General features: G+C 49.5%; 7 protein-coding genes across 7 annotated transcripts; 4 read left to right on the forward strand and 3 right to left on the reverse strand.

The window, feature by feature from the left end:
• Positions 1 to 1,078: 1,078 nt before the first annotated feature.
• Positions 1,079 to 4,327, forward strand: ABOM_002826 (MCM DNA helicase complex subunit MCM4; the record flags this gene model as incomplete). Its single annotated transcript, XM_022529956.1, has 5 exons — positions 1,079 to 1,370; positions 1,424 to 2,302; positions 2,359 to 2,430; positions 2,483 to 3,675; positions 3,740 to 4,327. 5 exons carry the CDS (start codon positions 1,079 to 1,081, stop codon positions 4,325 to 4,327), a joined length of 3,024 nt encoding a protein of 1,007 aa, XP_022391750.1.
• Positions 4,328 to 4,538: 211 nt separating this feature from the next.
• On the reverse strand, positions 4,539 to 5,081 carry ABOM_002827 (uncharacterized protein; the record flags this gene model as incomplete). Its single annotated transcript, XM_022529957.1, has 1 exon — positions 4,539 to 5,081. The coding sequence occupies one exon, from the start codon at positions 5,079 to 5,081 to the stop codon at positions 4,539 to 4,541; it is 543 nt and encodes a 180-aa protein (XP_022391749.1).
• A 522-nt stretch (positions 5,082 to 5,603) lies between these two features.
• Positions 5,604 to 6,857, reverse strand: rmt2 (protein-arginine N5-methyltransferase; the record flags this gene model as incomplete). Its single annotated transcript, XM_022529958.1, has 1 exon — positions 5,604 to 6,857. The coding sequence occupies one exon, from the start codon at positions 6,855 to 6,857 to the stop codon at positions 5,604 to 5,606; it is 1,254 nt and encodes a 417-aa protein (XP_022391748.1).
• Positions 6,858 to 7,548: 691 nt separating this feature from the next.
• Positions 7,549 to 8,695, reverse strand: ABOM_002829 (prohibitin subunit PHB2; the record flags this gene model as incomplete). The annotated part of the gene is made up of 4 exons (XM_022529959.1): positions 7,549 to 7,872; positions 7,940 to 8,295; positions 8,374 to 8,442; positions 8,512 to 8,695. 4 exons carry the CDS (start codon positions 8,693 to 8,695, stop codon positions 7,549 to 7,551), a joined length of 933 nt encoding a protein of 310 aa, XP_022391747.1.
• Positions 8,696 to 9,058: 363 nt separating this feature from the next.
• ABOM_002830 (putative polyadenylation factor subunit CstF64) lies at positions 9,059 to 9,965 on the forward strand (the record flags this gene model as incomplete). The annotated part of the gene is made up of 2 exons (XM_022529960.1): positions 9,059 to 9,113; positions 9,172 to 9,965. 2 exons carry the CDS (start codon positions 9,059 to 9,061, stop codon positions 9,963 to 9,965), a joined length of 849 nt encoding a protein of 282 aa, XP_022391789.1.
• A 1,128-nt stretch (positions 9,966 to 11,093) lies between these two features.
• Positions 11,094 to 13,372, forward strand: ABOM_002831 (aromatic amino acid ammonia-lyase; the record flags this gene model as incomplete). Its single annotated transcript, XM_022529961.1, has 3 exons — positions 11,094 to 11,248; positions 11,305 to 11,411; positions 11,472 to 13,372. 3 exons carry the CDS (start codon positions 11,094 to 11,096, stop codon positions 13,370 to 13,372), a joined length of 2,163 nt encoding a protein of 720 aa, XP_022391790.1.
• A 1,254-nt stretch (positions 13,373 to 14,626) lies between these two features.
• ABOM_002832 (putative SNF2 family helicase) lies at positions 14,627 to 21,594 on the forward strand (the record flags this gene model as incomplete). Its single annotated transcript, XM_022529962.1, has 7 exons — positions 14,627 to 15,008; positions 15,083 to 15,227; positions 15,440 to 16,171; positions 16,306 to 19,021; positions 19,096 to 20,472; positions 20,539 to 21,242; positions 21,291 to 21,594. 7 exons carry the CDS (start codon positions 14,627 to 14,629, stop codon positions 21,592 to 21,594), a joined length of 6,360 nt encoding a protein of 2,119 aa, XP_022391876.1.
• Positions 21,595 to 21,952: the final 358 nt, after the last annotated feature.

Here is a 21,952-nt window from a genome sequence, read left to right on the forward strand (position 1 = left end):
TTATTGGATAGAAAAAGGTGGCGGTGCAGCAGAAGTAACCTTGGGTCTTTCAAGGGACCAGGGACTTGCAACTCAATATTCACGTGAGTGATGTGGCTAACGCTCTAACCCGAAAGAGCTGAAGCTGAGGTGTAGTGAGTCTGGTGCCTAAGGCATTAGAGATACATTAATCTATCTACTTCAGAGTAAACTGATGAAAAATAGACGCAACTTTATAGCCCGGGGAGACGGCCACGACAAGGTATTGAAAAGTGGGAAGCAGCTTTGCTTCCGATGGGAGACAGCGTTTATGGATATGTGTGGTCACAATGATTGAAGATTGTATTTTCCTAAATAGTGGAAGATCGGATAAGCTTCCTAGGTACTCCGTAGTGTCTTCTCAAACCGTCATCATGGGTTTGTGCTTTTCTTTGATCTCTTTCGCTGCAAATTTATGCTTCACACAACTCTCGTAGGCCGTCACATGGTAATCCTCCTACAGAGATCGATACTTCTAATTGGTTGTGCCACGATCCCTAACATGGGGCGGGCGAGCTTATTCTAACAAAGGCGGAATAATTGGCTGTGTATGCGAGTCTTCATGAATTATGATGGAACATGGGGTAGGTTAAGAGAGATGTAAACATGGCGAGAAAATATATACATAACTATGTTCTTTCGCAGCTGTATGAACAATGAATGTCCCTGCTACCGGCGTGAGTAAAAATACGAAATAATGGCCCCTGTACATATAGAAGAAAGACCTGTCCGCGATCAAAAGAAAGAAAAGACAGAGAAACATTTATTGAGACAGTGGACGAAGTGCTCCGTACTATTTCAAAATAATTGGAAGAATACTCCAGGCTGCATATGTTGTTGACCTAGTCTGATCATATACCACGTGACCACTTAACGCGTCAACGCGTTTCGAACGCGCCCTGCAATCCACGAAGAATCTAGCAAATTGAAACTCCACTTGATCGATCCCAACTCCGTACAAACAAACCCTTCTCAACCCCCCTCCCCCCCAGCAACCCTAATATTTTGATTTTGTCGGTCCATCCAATTACGATAATTCACTTAACAGGGCCGACTCACAATGTCTTCTCCGGCTTCAACTCGTCGCAGAGGTCGCCCATCCAGGGCAGAGGCCAGCAGTCCAAGGGCAGCAGATGCACAAACAACTCCCCGCGCTTCTCGTCGTCTAAGGGGTGAGGCAGCGGTTCCTTCATCATCACCAATGTTCTATCAGTCTTCCCCAGCCAAAGATAATAGCAGCAGCGCCGAGACACCAGATGTGAGAATGGACGAGCCCAGCTCTCCTATTAGGGCATCATCCACCATGGACCAAGAGGAGACTACACCACGGGGAAACCGTACCGCTATCGGAGGTACGACTCCAACCAGAACTCCCACATACTAGTTGATTACTCACGTATAGCAGACTCTTCCCCGATCCGATACATGCCTAGCTCTAGCCCAACTCGCGCTCGTAGCCTCCAACCAGGACGCTCCGATATTCCCAGCAGTAGCAGTGGTGCTCTTTTTGTCTCAGAACGCTCAGCTACAGGCGGCCATCGTAATGTCGTGTCCCGTCGCAATGATCTCCATTCGGGTGGTTTTGGATCTACGCCTAGTCGACGACGCCGAGTCTTTGTTGACGCCAATGGAATACCTGCCGCCGATGGAGAGCCACAGTCCGACGCAACCTTCTCGAACATCCACCCCGGTACTTCAGAAGCGGATGCGTTGGGTGGTACCTCTAGCCGCGTCATCTGGGGTACCAACATCTCTATTCAAGATTCTATGTCCGCGTTCAAGAACTTCCTCTACAACTTTGCAACTAAATATCGTCTATGGGCAGAGGGTGCAACGGAAGATGAAACCCGCAGGTTGGGAGACACTGCAGAGGAGAGAGAATACATCAACATGTTGAACACAATGCGCCAGTTGGGTGTCACCAGTTTGAATTTAGACGCTAAGAACCTCAAAGCGTATCCGTTGACGTTGAAGTTGTGGCATCAACTACACGCATACCCCCAGGAGATTATTCCTTTGATGGATCAGACTATCAAGGATGTTATGGTGGAGCTTGCGATCAAAGAGATGGAACGCCTGCGGACTCAGAACCAACGCAACCAGTCGCACTCGAGGAATCTCAGTTCTGCACCCGCAGTCCCAAGCTCGGATGCCATGAGTGAGACTGGCCGGATGCCACAGACCGAAATTCCGGATCTTGTTGGCGAAGTCGAGACAAAGGTTTTTAAAGTCCTCCCTTTCGGCCTTGATTCTAGTGTGAACATGAGAGACCTAGATCCAGCCGGTATGTTCAATATATACGCTTCCCGATTAAACCTCAGCTGCTAACCTACACCTCAGATATGGACAAGCTGGTGAGTATCAAAGGTCTTGTCATTCGCGCGACGCCTATCATCCCGGATATGAAAGAAGGTGAGTTAGCAGTACGGTATTTTACGTCCAGACTGGCTAACTTTGTCTCTAGCCTTCTTCCGCTGCCAGGCTTGCAATCACGGCGTTCAAGTCGATATCGATCGTGGAAAGATCGCGGAGCCCACTATTTGCCCACGCCCTGCCTGCAAGCAAAGAAATAGCATGGAGATCGTTCACAATCGTTGTGTTTTTGCCGACAAGCAGGTCATTAAATTGCAGGAAACACCGGATAGTGTGCCCGACGGTCAAACTCCCCACTCTGTTTCCCTTTGTGTATACGATGAGTTGGTGGATGTCTGTAAGGCTGGTGATCGAGTTGAAGTGACTGGTATCTTCCGGTGCAACCCTGTGCGCGTCAATCCCCGCCAGCGGACGCAGAAGGCACTTTTCAAGACCTACATTGATGTCTTGCACGTCCAAAAGACCGATCGTAAGAAGCTGGGCGTCGACGTGACTACCATCGAACAAGAGTTGTCTGAGCAGGCGGCTGGAGATTCCGAGCAGGTTCGGAAAATCACGGCCGAGGAAGAGGAAAAGATCAGGCGAACTGCCAGCCGGCCGGATGTGTATGAACTCCTTTCTCGGTCTCTCGCCCCCAGCATCTATGAGATGGATGATGTCAAAAAAGGTATCCTACTCCAGATGTTTGGAGGCACCAACAAGTCTTTCCAGAAAGGTGGTAACCCACGCTACCGTGGTGATATTAATGTGCTTCTTTGCGGTGATCCGTCAACTTCAAAATCCCAGCTGCTTCGCTATGTCCACAAGATCGCGCCTCGAGGTGTCTACACCAGTGGCAAAGGTTCTTCCGCTGTCGGTCTTACAGCCTACGTGACTAGAGATCCCGACACGCGTCAGATGGTGCTCGAGTCTGGTGCCCTGGTACTTTCGGATGGTGGTATTTGTTGTATTGACGAATTCGACAAGATGAACGAATCTACACGGTCCGTCCTTCATGAAGTCATGGAGCAGCAGACAGTGTCCATCGCTAAAGCAGGTATCATCACCACGCTGAATGCTCGAACCAGTATCCTTGCCTCCGCGAACCCTATTGGTAGCCGATACAACCCCAATTTGCCTGTTCCTCAGAACATTGATCTTCCACCTACCTTGTTGTCCCGTTTTGATTTGGTATACTTGGTTTTGGATCGTGTGGATGAGCAAGAAGATCGTCGGTTGGCCAAGCATCTGGTCAACATGTATTTGGAAGACAAGCCAGAAAATGCAAGCGACGAAGAAGTCTTGGTAAGTAACGAATTTCGAACCCAGTGGCTCTCACACTGTGCTAATCAAAATTGAACACTTGCAGCCCATCGAATTCCTGACGGCATATATCACTTACGCCAAGACCAAGGTTCACCCCGTCCTTACCCCGGCTGCTGGTAAAGCACTCTCGGATGCATATGTGAACATGCGCAAGCTCGGAGACGACATCCGCTCCTCGGATCGGAGAATTACGGCGACCACTCGTCAACTGGAGTCTATGATCCGACTGTCAGAAGCCCACGCACGCATGCGATTGTCGCTTGAGGTGACCGCAGAAGATGTTGCGGAGGCGGTGCGTTTGATCCGGTCCGCTATCAAGCAGGCGGCTACGGACTCGCGGACAGGTTTGATTGATATGGGTCTGCTTACTGAGGGTACTAGCGCGAGCGAGAGACGTCAGCGAGAGGCGCTGAAGCGTGGTCTCCTCTCGGTGATCGACGATCTCAGCAGCGGAGGTGCCACTCCTCGCTGGGGCGACGTCTATCGTACTTTGACTGAGCAGAGCAGCGGCGAGGTGGACGGTGGGCAATTCACAGAGGCAGTCCGCACGCTGGAGACGGAAGGTTACGTGAACGTTCTAGGGGAGGGTGCGCGACGGAGCATCCGACGTATCGGAGGTCGACTTCTGTAATCAAATGATGGGATCATGATGCCACGGAACAGTATGTATGTAATCTGGGACAAGCGTATATTGAGTCAGCCGCATGGATTCAAGGGTACCAGGGCAGGGACGGTGTCTGGTGTTTTTTGTCCTGTTCAATATTCATTTACTCGAGAGAGCAACTCTCACGAACGAAGCAATAGATAATTCAAAACACATAACATAATCAAAGAATTCCTCCCTAATAATACAACCCGCGATCCAGATCTAAATCCGTCCCCTCAGGCCACAGCCTTTTCACCATCCCCTTCGCACGCTCAACCTGCTGCCCATCCACAAGAACCCCAACCCTACGTAGCAACCCCAACACCTCAGTCACCCAAAACCGACACCCCACCCCATCAGCATCAAACTCATACTTCTCCCTCCCACTCCCCACCACAACATCCACCACGTCCCCCACAGTCAACCCAGCCCTAACATCCACCCCAACCGCAAACTCAAGCAACGCATCCGGACCCGCAGGCGCATTCAACTCAGATAAAATAACATACGCTTTCGACCCCCCAGTCAAAACGCTACTGGGCACAGTATGGCTAGGCTGACAGTCCAGGGAGACGCACGTCGTCTCTGACGAGGAGAGGTAGAAGCACCAGTGGTTTGTTCTCTTGGTTGTTCCGACGGGGACTTGGGCGTGGGGGCTTGCGATTATGCGGAGGATGTTGGTGGAGAGGATCTGGGGGGCCCTGCGTGGGGGGATGTAGTGGATTGGGGAGGTGGACATTGGTTCTTTCTTTAGGGATATTTTAAATGTAGGTTTGCAAGAGGTTAGGTTTTGGGGGGATGGCTTGGTGAGGTGTTGGTACTAGTAGTAGTAGTACGGACTGAAGTAAGCTGCCTTCTTTGCCTAGCCAATCATGAAGTGCATGCTGTGTAGTGGACGGTGATATTGGGGGTTTTTGCTGAAGCGGAATTCTATTTTGTATTACAAAGTACGTAGTCGTTAGCTGCGGTGAATCTTCGGGGAACTACTGTAGTATTAAATGTTGCGAATACATTCAGGAGCAAGGTCTCCACTGATTGGCGTCTATAAGATGATCAATATAGGAAGGAGCGGTGTCTCTTAATGAAGGGGTGTTTGAGTGTGGTCACTGAGACCTACTCTGTATCATACTAGTACACAGTGTGTTTTTTTCTTGTGAGCACTTTGATGATATAACGCATTATGCATGTACTAGGTATAAATGTGTTCAACTATTATTTTCAAGTTTGGCATGTCTCGAACATAAGTCGTTTCTATCTCTTTCTAATCCATATACTTGCATAGAGGCAGACGGTAGCTCTCAATCTGCCAGTATGCTCTGCGCACGCCATCCCACTCGTTATCCAACTTAGGTAGCGCGATCTCCTCCCATTCAACATCAAATCCAGCATCCATCAGGTCCATCTCGGCCACCTTCTGGTAGACGTCGTAGCTGATTTGCCGGTCCGCTCCCATACCGTTAAAGAAACTCCACTTCCCTTCTTGCTCAAGCAGTCCGATAACCTGCTCACTGAAGAACTCCCGGAAGTCGCCATACGACTCAGCAAATGTATCGTAGTAAATGGCATCAAACATAACTCCCTGTCCGACCAAGTCAGGGAGAATATCCTGCCATCGGCCCTCGTGGATCGTAACACCCGGCTTCTCACCCCAGCCCTTCCGCTTCATCTCAGCGACAACCTCCGGGTGCGCTTCAATGATATGGTGCTCTGCAGGCGACTGCTCCTGAATGAAGCCATCCACAATACCCATACCATGTCCGACATTCAGAACACGCAGTCCAGAAGTAGGCAGTAGCTTCTTCGCCGACTTGGCCATAATATCCGACTCCCAAGCCATCATAACACCGTTCTGATCCTGATCCAGCAAGCGATCATTCTGGAAAGTCAAATTCGAATCAAGATACCGGGAATTGGTGACATCGGGACCTGTCTCCATAACCGTGTCAGTAGTCGTAGCCGCCTCGACCAACTGAGGAACAGATTCACTCTCCACTTCCACCACTTCAGCCCCAGCTTCAGCCGTCTCTTCGTCGTCGTCGTCCTCCTCCTCTTCCTCATCATCATCCTCAAGCTCCTCATACCCATCCAACCGATTCAAAAGCAACTCAGCCCGCACACCGGCATCGACCATCTGCTCATACAACTCCCCCAACCCCAACCGCCTAGCAACACACCCAGGCGTCTCATTGTTATTATCAAGATCATTCCAGATTGCACCCTCCTGCAGCAAAAACCTCACAGTCGCCGAGCCCTTTTCCACAACGCTCTTCTGCTCGTCTGTCTGCTCCCCGTTGGTCTGGACGCCGTTCGGCTCGTCGTCGTCAGGCTCGCAGGCCGCAATTGCCGCATGCAGCGGCGCGTACCCAGTTTCGGGGTCTCTGACGTTGACGGGGTTTGCGATTGTTTGGTTTGAGCGGATTAGTTGGCGGAGCTTAGGGATGTCGTGTTGGGAGGCGGCGAGGAGGATTTCTTGGACGTCGAGGTCGACGTCGATTTCTGTTGTTGGGTCGGTCATTTTTTTGTTTTTCTTTTGTTTTGTTTTTTTTCTTCTCTGTGGGTTTGAGCTGGATTGTTTGTTAGACTGTCATGTTTCCGGTGTTTAGGTATGTGCTTGAATTGGGCCCTGAGGGATTGGTGGGATTGGTGCGGGGCAGTGGTAGGATGATTGAGGCTGGATTTACCTTTTACGGGTCGAGGGGGGTTTTTACTGGTATAGGGAATTTATGTAGACGACGGGGAGGTACCAGTGGTTTCCTTGTATTAAAGCGACTGGGCTGGAGTCGACTTGAAAGTGTAGGAGTGAAATATTTCTTCCCCGCCGTTGATATAAAATTTCCGCCCGCCGCGTTCATCAACTCCGCGCGCGGAGCCAATCGCATTCCGCGGAGCATAGACAGAGACTCAACGCCAGGTCATCTACTAAGAGAATATGGCCAGGATGATTATTGTATTTCGTAGTCAAATCATATTGAAAGAGAAGAGAAACATTTCGCCCGATTGCTTTGAGAATCCTAAAAATCACTCGAAACTATTTGTACAGATACCTTGTCCCACACCCCAATCGTCCATTCCAAAGCGACATCAATAGCGCTAGTAAGAATGAGGGCCGATGCAACCAACTGAATATAATAGCGAAGCTAGGCTTCCTCAGAAACTTCATCTGCGGGGAGCCGTCTTTGTCATTATTCCTTTCCTAAGAGAATTTCTTATTTCGAGTCCTCGACGTTGGCGTTAACGTTCAGACCCAGACCCTGGGAATCCAGGTACAGCTTGTTCTTGCCACCGTTCTCCTGCAGAATCTGGGCAATATGACGAGCATTCTCGATCTTACGCAGCTCGATGTAACTCTTGCTCTTCTTGATGGCATCACCAATGAGTTCGGCGGAGCGAGCCTCACCCTGGGCGCGGACAATGAAGGCTTGCTTCTCTTGGCGGGCCTTGTCGACCAGGAAAGCAGCACGCTGGGCTTCTTGTTGGGCGACTTGCTTGGCCTCGACAGCGGCGGTAAATTCAGGGGAGAAGGTCAGGTGCTGTCAAAGAGTACAACGTCAGTATTTTGGAACATTTCAGATCCCTGCAAGGGTTCGGGAACCATACCGTAAGCGACACATCGTCCAGAGCAATGTTAAAGCGAGCGGCTCGGCGAGCGAGGCTATCCCGAACCATCCTGGCGACATTCTCACGCTGGGTGATAAGCTGACTAGCGTTGAACTGCGCAACCACGCTCTTGAGGACCTCGTTGACAATCGAAGGGAGGACTCGCTCATCGAAATCCTGTCCAAGGGTACGGTAGATCTGTGGAAGAGCATCCACTCGGGGCCTTGACAGAACACGGCAGGTGATGTTCACCATCTGCAAGTCCTTGGTACCAGTGAGGGAAGCGATGTTCCGCGGCTTCGCGCGCACGTCATAGATAACCGGCGTTTCGATCCATGGGATCCTGATGTGAGTACCTGACGTGAAGATAAATAGTTAGCACGCGATCGAAGAGATGGAAGGAAGGCAAAAAGAGAAGATTTGCGCCGGCATACCTTCACTGTAGATCTCTTTCTGAACACCACCTATTCTCGAGTACTTGATTGCACGGTGACCACCGTCGACTAGAAACCGCCTCAGTCAGCCATTTTGTTTATATTACCGGAACAGTAAATGGATTCCGACATGCTCACCATTGAAGAGGGAGTTTGATATAGCCCATCCACCAACACCGAGCAAGAGTAGAGCTCCCGACAGCCCCAGGCCACCACGTCCCCCACCGGAGGGGAAACCGCCAAAGCCAAAGCCTCCACGGCTTCCGCGGTTCTGTAGAATCACTTGGAGTCTCTCCCACTGTTCCCTTGGGTTCCGAGCCATGATGGTGGTTTGAGAGAGGAATAGAATAATATGAGAGAAGACGATGTGACGGAGCCGGCGTTGAGGTTCTTTCGATGTTCCGGCAAATCGTCCGTTTGGGTCACCGCCTTCAAGTAAAGCTCAAGCTTCCAGTAAAGCTGCCCGTCAACTTACTCCAACTACACCAAATTGTCTACTGGGGGTTAAGAGTAGGCTACGAATTCTTTGTGTGATACAAGATATTCCTTACGCTTGAGCCGAAATTGTGTGGGAACCTCCGCATCCTGCCAAAATCACCCTCGAGCCATTCGCACCCTGCGTCTTTACGTCTTAATACCCCCATTGGTAGAAAGAGCCTGCAGATTGTCTTTAACTCCGGCAAAGATGGCGCCTCCTGAAAGAGCCGGAAAGAGTGTCTTTTTGGGAAATATCCCATACAGTAGGTGCTTCCATGTGACAAATGTCCTCATACAATTGACGCTAACGCCCAATCTCAGATCTCACAGAGGAGCAAGTTAAAGACATTCTTAGCTCCGCGGGCACAGTAACCAAATTTCGTTTGATGATGAACCCGGAGACCGGAAAACCTAAAGGATATGGGTTTGCAGACTTCGCCGATGCCGATGCAGCCGCCTCCGCAGTTCGCAACTTGAATGACTATGAGGTCATGGGACGGAAGATCCGCGTGGATTGGCCTCACAACAACGAGAAGGATTCGATACCCCCAGATTATTCGCAGACATCTCAAGTACCCGGACAGGATGGGCAGATGGGTGCACAGCAGTCATCCGCGCCTCTGCCACCTCTTCCCCCGGGCGTGGACCTCCCTCCGCACCTAGACTGCCCGAATGCAATCTCCCAAACACTCTCCTCTCTCCCTCCGAATCAACTCCTCGATGTACTCTCTCAGATGAAGTCATTGGTCATGGCTGACCCGGCACGCGCCACGGAACTTTTACGACAAGCCCCTCAACTGGCATACGCTATATTCCAGGCCCTGCTCCTGATGAACCTTGTCGACTACAGCACGTTAGGGACGGTGGTGGAACAGGCTGCTCAGCCCCAAGCGGCAGCCGCCGCTCCCCCCGCAGCGCAGTCTTTTCAGCCATTCTCAGCCGTACCCGGTCCGGTCTCCACACCACCTCAGCCTCAGCAACAAATGTCTGGGCAAGACGAACTCTTGCAGCAAGTGCTTAGTATGCCACAGTCGGCTATTGATGCACTACCTCCGATGGAACGGAGCCAAATCATGCTTCTACGACAGCAATTAATGCAAGGTGCAATGCGGTGATGATATAGCGAGATCGATCTAGATCAACGGACTTACATGATTTCGGTACTTTTGAAACCTCCACACTTTATTTTTTTACGTCTTCTTTCCTCTTTTGTCTTTTTTTTTGCCTCTTCTTATGTTCCAATGACAAATGGGAAGGCGCAAGATGGTTCATGTGATTTGACAAGGGAATGTATACTTAGTTTTAGTACAGGCTATTGATAGTAGTAGATATCCCATATCTTGATTATTTTTTCGTTCTTCTCTTCTTGTTGGTTGTTTCCTTATCGCTCCCCTTCACGCCACCACATAAATTAATTAACCCACGCAGATTTCACGTAAATTAATGTATGAGAAGATTAATATCGAGACCAAAATTTAAATAAAGAAAGAAAAGATACACACACACACACACACACACACACACACACACAAAAAGCCAGGCTGAAGGACTCGAGTGTCACACAACGAAGTCAAGCGGATTCTTCCAATGCAACTTCGTCCGAAAATGGAAGACTCGCTTTAATTGATTATTTCTTGCACTACTGACCGACATTCCCCAATGTGACGTATTTCTCTCTCCTTCTGGGCATTTCCAGGTTCATTCACTTCAGCCACATTCTGCACATTTAAACTATGTCTCTCTCTATGGTGACAAAAGTCTGGTTCAGCTAGAGACCCTAGCGCACGAAGATCAACACCCCCCTGAACTCTATCGCCTAGCCTGAGGTCCATACCCTCCCATTGACACTCAGTTGGCTAAGCATTCCATCAAAGTGTACATATCATATGCCTTATAGCGCTTATGCAGCTAGAGAGTACGCAAGCCACTAGTGACAAGCCAAGACCAGAAGGAAGGACCAACCACGCTCCAGAGATAGTCTATTGTTTCAGCTATCGACTGGACACCCGAGCGGAACCGCATCCAATTGTGTCGATCAGATGCGACAAGGGAATAGTCTCACATTAGATCACGATCGACCCGTGTCATTAGCACGCTCTGGGTCTGTCTTCCATGGTAATAGGCTGTGTTGCAACGGATTGTACTCCCGGTGAAAGACTGTGACAAACAACTACTTAAAGCCCTCCTAGGCCTGAAATTGTTGTTGCCACATCAAATAAAGGAAACTTTATCCTGAAGAAACAATGGATTTGTTGAATATGGGAAATTTGAGTGACTTCCAGACCCACCTACAGACTGCATATCAGGCACGTCAACGCCTACAGAATTTGCTGAAAGATGGCGCATTTGACATTGACGGAGCTAGCCTTGACATCTCTGCTATAGTGGCAGTAGCATAGTAAGTAGTACACCCTCTAAACTTTGTGACAATTGGGTGATTTTGACACTGAACAGCTATGGCTGCATACCCAAGATCACCACGGATCCTGGTGTCCTTGAAAAGATTGAAGCAAGCGTGCAGGTACTGAAAGACCATTTGGATAAGGGCTATCATGTTTACGGTCAGTGCCCCTTTTTCACTTGAATTGTTTTATAAACGTGTGTACTGATGCTCTTCGAAGGTGTCAATACTGGCTTCGGCGGCAGTGCTGATTCTCGAACGGATCGAGTGATCGCATTGCAATCCGGACTCTCCCAGCTTCTGCAAGCAGGTGTGCTAGTGGCCTCAGATAAAGATACCAATGTGGACCTTGAGCGACAGGGCCGCTTGGATTCACATGCTGTGCCCGTTCCCTGGGTGCGAGCAGCCATGTTGGTTCGGTGCAATTCGAACGCCCGCGGCCACTCTGCAGTTACACTTTCAGTGATGAAGTCCATCTTGCAGCTTTTGGAGAGTCGTATTACACCGGTTGTTCCTTTACGAGGCTCCATCTCCGCGTCTGGGGACCTCATTCCACTTTCTTACATTGCAGGCGCGATTGAAGGCAATCCCGATGTGCATGTCCACGTACAGGATTCTCATAAACCCCAGATAATGTCTTCTAGAGATGCACTTTTGTCTGCCGGTATGGAGCCTCAAGTGCTAGGTCCTAAGGAGGGATTAGGCCTGGTCAACGGCACTTCATTCTCTGCAGCACTGTCCAGTCTCGTTATGTACGAGACTCATCAACTGGTCGTGCTAGTGCAGGCAATATCAGCTGTGGCTTTAGAAGCACTCATGGGTAACGCTGAGAGTTTCCATCCCTTCATCTCTGCTATTCGCCCTCATGACGGCCAGATGGAGTGTGCCAGGAATATCCTTTCCTTTCTCCAGGGATCTCGTCTTGCCCAGGGTATTCAAGGTGTGAAGGCTCATACTCGCCAAGGTTTAATGCAGGATAGATATGCGCTTCGATGTGTGCCTCAGTGGATCGGACCTCAGCTGGAAGACCTCCTGCTCGCACATAAGCAAGTCACCGTTGAACTTAACTCAACAACAGATAACCCGCTGATAGACCCCGAGACCGGGGATATTCTCCACGGAGGCAATTTCCAGGCTGTTTCCGTTACTTCTGCCATGGAAAAGACAAGATCTTGCCTTCAAATGTTTGGCAGGCTCCTCTTCTCTCAGTCTACTGAGCTGGTCGACCCAAGCCTTAACAACGGGCTTCCTACCAATCTTGTCGCCGATGACCCAAGTCTCTCCTTCACTATGAAGGGCGTCGATATCAGCATGGCCTCATACATGGCAGAGCTAGCTTATCTTGCCAACCCAGTGAGCTCGCACGTACAAGCAGCAGAAATGCGTAACCAATCAATCAACTCCATGGCTTTTGTATCAAGTCGGTACACCATGCAAGCAGTCGAAATAGTGTCGCTCATGTGCGCTTGTAGTCTGTACATTGGATGCCAGGCCTTGGATCTCCGAGTACTACATTTGACCTACCTCGATAACGCTAAACCCCAACTCCATCAGCTTACATCGGATCTCTTCTCCTCATACCTATCAGACCCAGAGCTTGCAAATCTGACCGAATCCCTATGGGAAGATATCGCAAAAAGCTGGTCGACAACAACTCGTCAGGGTATACCTGAGCGAGTGCAAGCAGCCGTTAAAGACGCTATTCCTACACTACTGGGCATTCTGAAAGAGAAGCGTGGCCCAGGCCTTTCGGATCTGAACCGATGGGAAACCCAAGCAGCCGCCCTTCTCAATAAGACTTACCAGGATACGGCAGATGCATTCTTTAACCAGCAACACACCGAAGAGTTTTTGGGCGCTGGTGCTAAGATTCTTTACCGCACCGTTCGCCAGGATCTCAACGTTCCTTTCCACTTGGGCTTCGTGGAGCACCCGACAGCTAATAATGATACCCTGAACGGTCGCTCGAAAAAGACCATTGGATCTTGGATATCAATCATCTATGAGGCTATTCGCGATGGTAGATTAATGGGTCCTTTTATGGAATCTCTTGCTTCAAAGAGCTCTAGTGCTGACGACTCTTTGACAAAGATACGGAGTCTACGGATGTCCCGACTTTAAATTAGTGATCCAGATTCTGCAAGTATAGACTTTGCATAAGTGCTTGAATAGCCTTGACGGTTGATTTCATCAGGAGAACTATTTAGCTTACTTTCAGCTTTATCATTACTGTGCTTGGATTGCGATTCATAGCTGTTCCATAGATGAACCTTAGCATGTTATTCATTGCTTGACTCTTGAATTCAATTCAAGTGATCTTCGGAGAGTAAAGCTACAAACCTTAGGTTTCTGTACTTTGTAAATCGGCCCAGCGTCCAACGTTGGATAGCTATTCCTACACACGCAAAGGGCTTATTGAAAATCTCACGCATGCCCTCACCCAAGCGTCACAGAGTATATAACTAGGATGAATTTTCAGCATGCGTATAGAGTTAACATTCTTCAACTTCTTTCAGGCCACCTCGGCGCCTCAAGTGATACAAGTGAGCATACAAGATGGCCAATATAAACGGTTAGGAAACACATCAATGGGTTATTCAGGCTATCATACTTGCAATCCTTACGGTCTAGTATCTTATTACTTCTGTTGAACGAGTTGACCCTTGGCAGTTGGAAACTTTCTATCTTGATGGAAGGTAGAGATCATAAGCTTTCATCTTCTGTGGGTGTTAAATGCCTGGGAAATGCCAGGTACTACTGACCAGGTACTAAGTGCTGCTCTATCCTACAAGAACGAGCGGTTTTGAGCCAGGCACCCTTTTGTTGTGGGCTTGGTTGTTGTGTTTTTTGAGGGCGTGAGCGTGTTAGATGTTTCTGATTCATATATAGCTATACTATGTCGATAAAACTCAACCATAAAAAGAAATCAAGCAAAGCATGCTGCCCACAGTCCTTACATTTTCCATCTGTTGTAGTATCCCAACAAGAGCAGCATTGTCGGGGCAGGCATACCCCCTTTGGGATATGTTATCCCATTCACTACCAGACATGAAACATAACATAGCAAATGGTTGGCTTAGGATGTAACGATGCAATTTCACTACAAACGATGCGATTACCCCTGTAGCCAGTGAAGTTCTCATTGCCTCCCTTAGGGGCCCAGTCTCACACGCCCACAAATGTATTTTTCTCCTATATCTACATCTCCCAAGCACACTCACTGTCCTCATCCACGTGACAGCATTGTGCCCTACAGCACTCATCTGCATACATTCCGGCTCATACAGCTCGTTCTTACAGAGGAATATCTTTTGGATCAGCAAGATCTCATTTATCTCTTCTTTCAGGAGCTTCGTCTTGCTACATACATTCGAAATGGCTCGTGGCAAGAGACCCGCCTCCTCTACTCCCTCCGCGCGCGCAACCAAGCGTAGACGCACCCAACCCACCGACGCTGGACAGACCAGTTCAAGATCTACTTATCTCACCGAATCTCAGACTGTTGGCATGGACCCTGAGTTGCCAGAAGTCATTAGATCAGAACCGCATTTTGGTAAAAGACGGCTCAGCACACAGCTGGCTCTGAATCTCCCGCCTCTTCATAGACTGAGTGACATCTATCGTTCCATCACTGCTCAAGCACTGGAGCTTAACCTTGGAGAGTTCCTTCAGCATATTGGATCGAAGCCTCTGAGGATCGTAACTGCTTGCTCGGGGACTGAGAGTCCGTTGTTGGCCTTAGAATTGGTACAGGACAGTGAGTTTTCCCCTCATTCTTGTCTTGCTTCTTTTATGAGGGTGAGACTTACCTGACTGACGTGTCTTCGATAGATCTGAGGAAGCACTTCGATCGAGACTTCAGCTTTCGTCATCTTTTCAGTGCAGAGATTGTACCTTATAAGCAGCGCTATATCGATAATAACTTTCATCCGCGTCTGCTCTTTCGTGATGTGACTCAACTGAAGGACCGTGTTGCGTAAGTTTTCTCGATTTCTCTCTCTTCATTCTTTTTTTTGGTGCCGCCCTCCCTTCCCTCTGGTTGTACTTGTTTCTATGTCTTTTTGTTTTATGGGATTTGCTTTTGTTTTCAAACTTTTTTTGGTTGCTTTGGCCCTTGTTGCATTAGCCTCACCCCCTTAGTCCGAGACGCCGTGCTTGACAAGATCTCCGCTAACTTTCGTCGAAAAGTCAAACCGCTTATGGCTCTCTCGAGAAGGTTCCCAGGAACCCAGACTTGTTAATTGCCGGATTCTCTTGCGTGGACTTCTCTTCACTGAACAACAAGCGCAAGACCCTCGACGACAGCGGAGAATCCGGCGGGACATTCTGGGGGATCCTCGGCTACGCAAAGAGATACAGGCCGCGAATCGTCGTACTGGAAAACGTACGGACGGCCCCATGGGGGAAGATCGCCGAGGCATGGGGCGGCATTGACTACTTCGCGTGCCATGCAGAGGTAGACACCAAAGCATACTACCTCCCACAGACCCGCGAGAGAGGGTACATGCTCTGCATTGACAGGCAGCGGATGCGAGAGCACGGTCTGGAGGAGACAGCCATGGCGGACTGGGTCAAGATTCTGTCTCAGTTCAAACGCCCTGCGAGCTCACCGGCCGGTATGTTCTTGATGGACCCTGACGATCGTAGACTGGAGCAGATAGAAAACGATATGACGACGCGGCTAGCGTCGCATACAGTCTACAGCTGGGAGCGATATCAAGTCAGGCACCAGAACTACCGCATGAACATGGGCCTGGGACACCGTCGCCCGTTCACGCGCTCGCAGGAGGACGGATCTTCTCAGATGCCGGATTTCACCTGGCAACATTGGCTCCGAAGTATGCCAGAGCGAGTCTGGGATACGCTTGACGCCAATTTCCTTCGCAAGCTCGTGGAAGGTTATGACATGAACCACAAAGAGTAAGCACTCTACTACCTCCCACCTCTCCCCTACTCCAACTCCCCAATCTTCCTCTTCATTTCTCCCCCGCCTCCCGCCCTCCCTCCCATGGCGGGGGAAATTGAAGTATATTTCGCTAACATTCATTTTCCAGACGTTGCATCGAGTTATCTCAGGGCATCGACCGAGAGGTTGACACCCGGGCGTACGGCATAGTAGGCTGTATCACTCCCTCCGGCATCCCGTATTTGACCACCAGGGGTGGCCCTCTCTGTGGACTCGAGTCCCTTTCTCTTCAGGGATTGCCGTTAGATCGATTGATACTTGCCCGCGAAACCCAGGCGGAACTTCAACAACTCGCTGGAAATGCGATGAGTTCGACGGTCGTTGGCGCTGCTATTCTCTCTGCCCTTATTGTGGGCCATAAAATACTCGATAAAGGTAGTCGGCAGCCTCGTCCGAAGAAAGATGTTCCGAAGCACAAACGGTTTGAGCTGTGTCACGATCATGAACTCGTTTCCGGCAGAATTAATGTCGACGAAACGGCCCATGTAACCATCTCCGATATCCAAGCTCAAGCCGCACGTAGCGCGAGATACTGCGTGTGCGAACGTCAAACTGCCATAAAGCGCGAGATCCTTCGGTGCAAGCTCTGTGGTCATACCGCTTGCTCGGACTGTGCCGGTAACCCGACTCATGATTATCAATGTGCTTCTGAAGTGGTGCGTGCCCAGCCGTTAGATTTCGTCAGCCGACTCCGAAGCTCTCTCCCCGCCCGACTGGTTATATCCGGTATTTTGCAAGAGCATTATGATGTCTTCAAGGCGGACATATCGATCGATTGTCCCCCTAGTGTCTGGAAGAAATTCTTAGACGCTGTAGCTCTATTAATGAGCGACGAGTTCCGTTTTGTCGACATCAAAAGAAGTTCAGTGTGGACGGTCACCTATGAGGGTAAGCATGGAGTTATAAGTCTTGTTGTCAGTGATTCTTGGTCGTCTTGGTCACTCCATGCAAAGCCCTCAGAAGATGAACCTGTCGTCTGTCTCTTTCGCGAAATTTTCTCGAAGCCAATTGCACGCATGACCCCCAGTCCCGATTCCCTTCTGGAAGGCGAATGGGAGATTCTCTCTCCTATCAGTTCAAAGTGTACGCTCACGTTTTCGGGAACTGAACATCGCATGGAATCTTTCGAAGCTAAATGTGGTATTCAAGTGAAAGGCTTCCCTGAATCCAAAGTATGGACACAAATTGCGGTCGATGGCTCTGATGATGATATCGAAAGTTTTGGAATAGACATCCGAGGGACATATGATCTTCTTCCTCACTGCGGAACAGCAAACGGTTGTTTGCATAAGAAACCGGCCGTTGGAAATTTTCCTGCAATCTACTTCTTTTTGGATCCCTCGAAGCTCGATGAGCCAATGTACGACTCATTTGTTTTTTCTTTGGAGCATGAACGGACTCTTGGGTATGCACCTCGCTCAATAATCGCGGAATTTTCTCACAAGTGGCGGTCTTCAAGTCTGGGTCCGAAGCCAGAGTATACCAACGTGTACTATCGTAAGGCTATCAAGCTGCAAGCGGTCACGTTGGCTTCCTATGTTCCGGATGCTCCAATCATCTGCTCCAATCTGAAGCCGCTCGCATCAATGGTGGTCAGTAATCGGGACTGTCGTAGTGCGAATATCACCCTTCTCTCTTTTGAAGCACAAGCCACCACTATCGATTCTTTCTGGAAGAAGGGGCCATGGGAGGTGGCTAATCCCGTGGAATCTCCCGCTCTACTTGGACATGTTTCTTGGTTACTCCAAAAAGCAGTTGGCTTTTCTGCGTTCAAGGATTGGATCTCAGTCAACGAAGACAAATTATCGGGCAAGTCGGGAAGTCCTGTATGTGGAGTGTGTGTACCAACGAAGCCCCGAATCATATGGGGTCGCAGCACGAGAGGACAAATCAAGGCATACGAGGATCCACACGATGCAGCTCTGTACGAACAACAGATCAAGTTCAGGCCTCCACCTTTTTTGGTATTCCGTCAAGTCGACGAGTATGATACTGGACATATGCGCGTCACGCTCAACGTTCAGACTCTGTTGCATCAAGCCTACGAGAAGCTCTTGAACACGAATGACTCTGGCAACGCTTCTTTCTTCTGGCGCGTCGTGCCCAACTCTTATGACTCGAGACATCTCGTGTTCCCCAATTTCAGCCTTGTCAGTAACAGAAACGATGCTCAAAGCGCTCAGCCGCCTAACTTCCAACTCGATCTGCGGCCTGAGCAGCTGCGCTCCCTCTCGTGGATGATTCACCGCGAGAGTGTTGATATTGAGCCTTTCATCGAAGAAGAGGTAGAAGAGGCATTGCTTCCTATGCTGATGTGGCGCGCAGAGGGCAAAGTATGCGTCGAGAAAACCGTCCGCGGCGGTGTCCTAGCGGACGACGTTGGGTATGGAAAAACAGCTATCACTCTTGGACTGATCGATACTCAGCACAATCAGCAGACTGAACTAGAGCTCATAGATGGCTTCATCCCCACAAATGCTACTCTCATCGTCGTGCCCAAGATCATGATCAAACAGTGGCAGTCCGAGATCACAAAATTCCTCAAGGATACGTATCGTGTGTTGGTGATCGACGGACTAGCTGCATTGGGAAGAAAGACCGTTCGAGATATTCAGCAGGCAGATATCATCTTGGCTTCTTGGGCTGTCTTTAACAGCTTGAATCATTATGAGAAATTGCAACAGTTCACCGGCATGCCACGAGTCCCGCCAAAGGCAGGCCGCAATTTCGACGATTGGTTTGTTAAAGCGCATGCGGTTATGATGGAGCAGATACAGCTCCTAGTGGATCAAGGCCCCAGCACAGTGCTTGAATCAATACAGCTAGACGCCAGGAAGTCAAGAATAACGAAGCTAATTCCACATATATCCCATCAAAGCGGCTTAAGGGAGACCAATATGTAGACATTCGCCAAGGCCAGGACCCTGGGGCCGAAGCGGAGACTCAACATGTCGATTCATCAAGTGAGGATGAGAAGTCGGATTCTAGCGAGGAGGAGGAGGATCCCGAAGAAATTCGGGCCAGAGTCGATAGACTCCTTAAACTCCAGCCTAGGACAATCGCCCCCACGACCTCGAAAAAGGAAAAAGATGATGATAGTGACTCAGGAGAGAGCGAGGATGAGGAAGGCCCGGCGGCATCACGCTCAAGAAAAGCACAAGGCTCTGGTGAAAGGGGCCAAGGCGTGAAGCGCAAACGTGCACCGGTTAAGACGGCCAAAGTCTGGGACGATAGAAAGGAGTTCGGCATAAATAACACCACTCAACAAAATTGGACGACGGTCAAGCTTCCTCTTCTCCATGCCTTCTCATTCAACCGACTTGTTATTGATGAGTTCACTTTTGCGAACCCCGAACGACTGGTGCCTCTTCTCAAGCTTCAAGGTCGTTCGAAATGGGTCCTATCTGGCACACCGCCGCTGAACGACTTTGCTGATGTCAATACCATTGCACCCTTCTTGGGCATCCATCTCGGTATTGACGATGACGACATTCAATCACAAAACGCACGACTTAAGATGATCCGCAAGCAGCGATCAGACGCAGAATCTTTCCAGGCGCTCCGGGCCCCTCGGAGTGAGGAATGGCATCGTCGACGACATAGTATTGCACAGAAATTCTTGGATGAGTTCACTCGTAAGAATGTTGCAGAGATAGGTGAGATTCCGTCATCAGAGCATATAATTCTCATCCAGCAATCACCTGCCGAGACAGCGATATATCTTGAGTTGTGCAAGCAGTTGATGACATACAACCGTTTGGGTCGTCGAGGTAGCAGAAAGGGTATCAGGGGTGATCAAGAAGATAGACTGGATGAAGTGATTGGAAGCAGCAAAACAAGCGAAGAAGCCCTTCTCAAACGGTGTTCATCTCTCGCTTTGCAGGGTCGCTGGCACAACGGTGTACCTGAAGCTCTCACCTGCAGCCTGCTGATTGAGACTCGATTGAAACAGCTCGAGTGCCTCAAGGAAGAACTCATGCTGAAGTTCAAGCAAGCTGCGTGGGTATACTGTGCTTGTGACTTGAGACATGAAAAGTTCCACGAGTTCATTGAGAGCATAAAGGCGCACGATTTCGGTGACAAGACTGTAACGGAAAAGATATACCCGCTCATTAAGAGTGCAATGCTCATTTCAAAGACAGATGACTGGAAGCTATTCTTTTCTGATCCAGCACAAGTCGCCGAGGACTTATCTGATGCAGAAATGCGGGATGAGACTGCGCTGAAAGAGGACAATGACGGTGCCGGAGAAGAGGTAAGCTCTGCCAGTACTTCACAAGGACTGAATACAACATTAAAGCTAACAAATAATGGGAAACAGGCCAGTATACAAGCTTCAAAGCGTGGTACAAAGGGTGCAATGATTGTTAAGCAAGGTGGGAAGAAAGAAAAAGCACCAGAACTCCCAGTCAAGCCAACCCACATCAGCGAGTTCAAGCTCACGCTGCGAACAGTCACGAGTGGTCTTCGAAAGCTGATCCTTGAATGGGTTGCACGGGAAAGGGCGCTCAGGCTTTTAGCGGCACTACACCTTGTTCAGACTGGGACAGAGATTGCTGGATGCAGTTCCTGTCATTCAACGACAGAAACAGCGAACCGCATCAACATACTGGGCTCATGCGGCCATGTCCTATGCTCACAATGCACCCTGAAGACGATTCAGAAAGAAGAGTGCAACGTTGAAGGCTGCCGGGGCTCAGGAAAAGAATTCAATGTCATGGACGCGTCTACTCTTTTGCGCGATGAGAAGGACAGAATCACCAAATATGGCGGCAGCAAACTGGACAAGATGATCGAAATCATTCAGGCAGTTCCCACAAGCGATCGAGTCCTCCTCTTCATCCAGTTCCCCGAGCTTATAGACGTGGCATCCAAAGCTTTAGAACTAGCAAGGATTAAGTACACTTCAATCTTAGCGACTGACCGCAGAGCAGCACAGAAGGTCCAGCACTTTCAGGAAGCCGGTGGCTTTGGTGAGAACCAAGTGTTGATTCTGAACTTGGGGAGCGAGATGGCCGCTGGATTGTGAGTTGACTGTCAACTTATGTCTCAGTCTTAACTAACAGAGATTAGAAACCTTCAGTGTGCAAACCACGTTATATTTCTCTCACCTATGTTTGCTCAGACCCAGTACGACTATGATTCGTCGATGACCCAAGCTATCGGACGAGCCAGACGATATGGACAGACCAAGCACGTCTACATATATCATCTGTTGGCAAGGATGACCATCGACACTACCCTCTTCCAAGACCGTCGTGGGAAAGTGCTGGTCGAGAGAGATGGCGAGGCCACCCTCGCGGCGAGGGAGGAAGTTGAGGAGTGGGAGGTGGTGAAAGGAGAGGTGATGTCTGTTGTGGTGGACAACGCGTTCTAATGTGGGACAAATCTCGCTTGGGATACACGTGATTCTTTCTTTTGTGTTTTTGCGTGAATTGATACACTTGGTTCTAAAAGAAACCTGTTTGGGTTGTGCGGGCAGAGCAGTTGTTGGCTGGTGGAGTTGGTGAATTGGTGAATGGGGGGTGTCCTGGAGGCTGCTGGAGACCGCTGGAGACCGAAATCCCGATACTATGAACAGCATTTCACCCATGCACGGATATGGGGAAATAGGGCGGGTATGAAAAGTTATAGACATTAGACAAGGCGGTTATAAGGAAATCATTAGAAGATAGAAACAAGAAAGGTCACATCACCCACCCATTCCTCATTATCATCCATTGGGAGGTCATATC

The sequence above is a fragment of the Aspergillus bombycis genome (assembly GCF_001792695.1).
Source record: "Aspergillus bombycis strain NRRL26010 chromosome Unknown contig00018, whole genome shotgun sequence".
Classification (NCBI taxonomy): Eukaryota; Fungi; Ascomycota; class Eurotiomycetes; order Eurotiales; family Aspergillaceae; genus Aspergillus; species Aspergillus bombycis.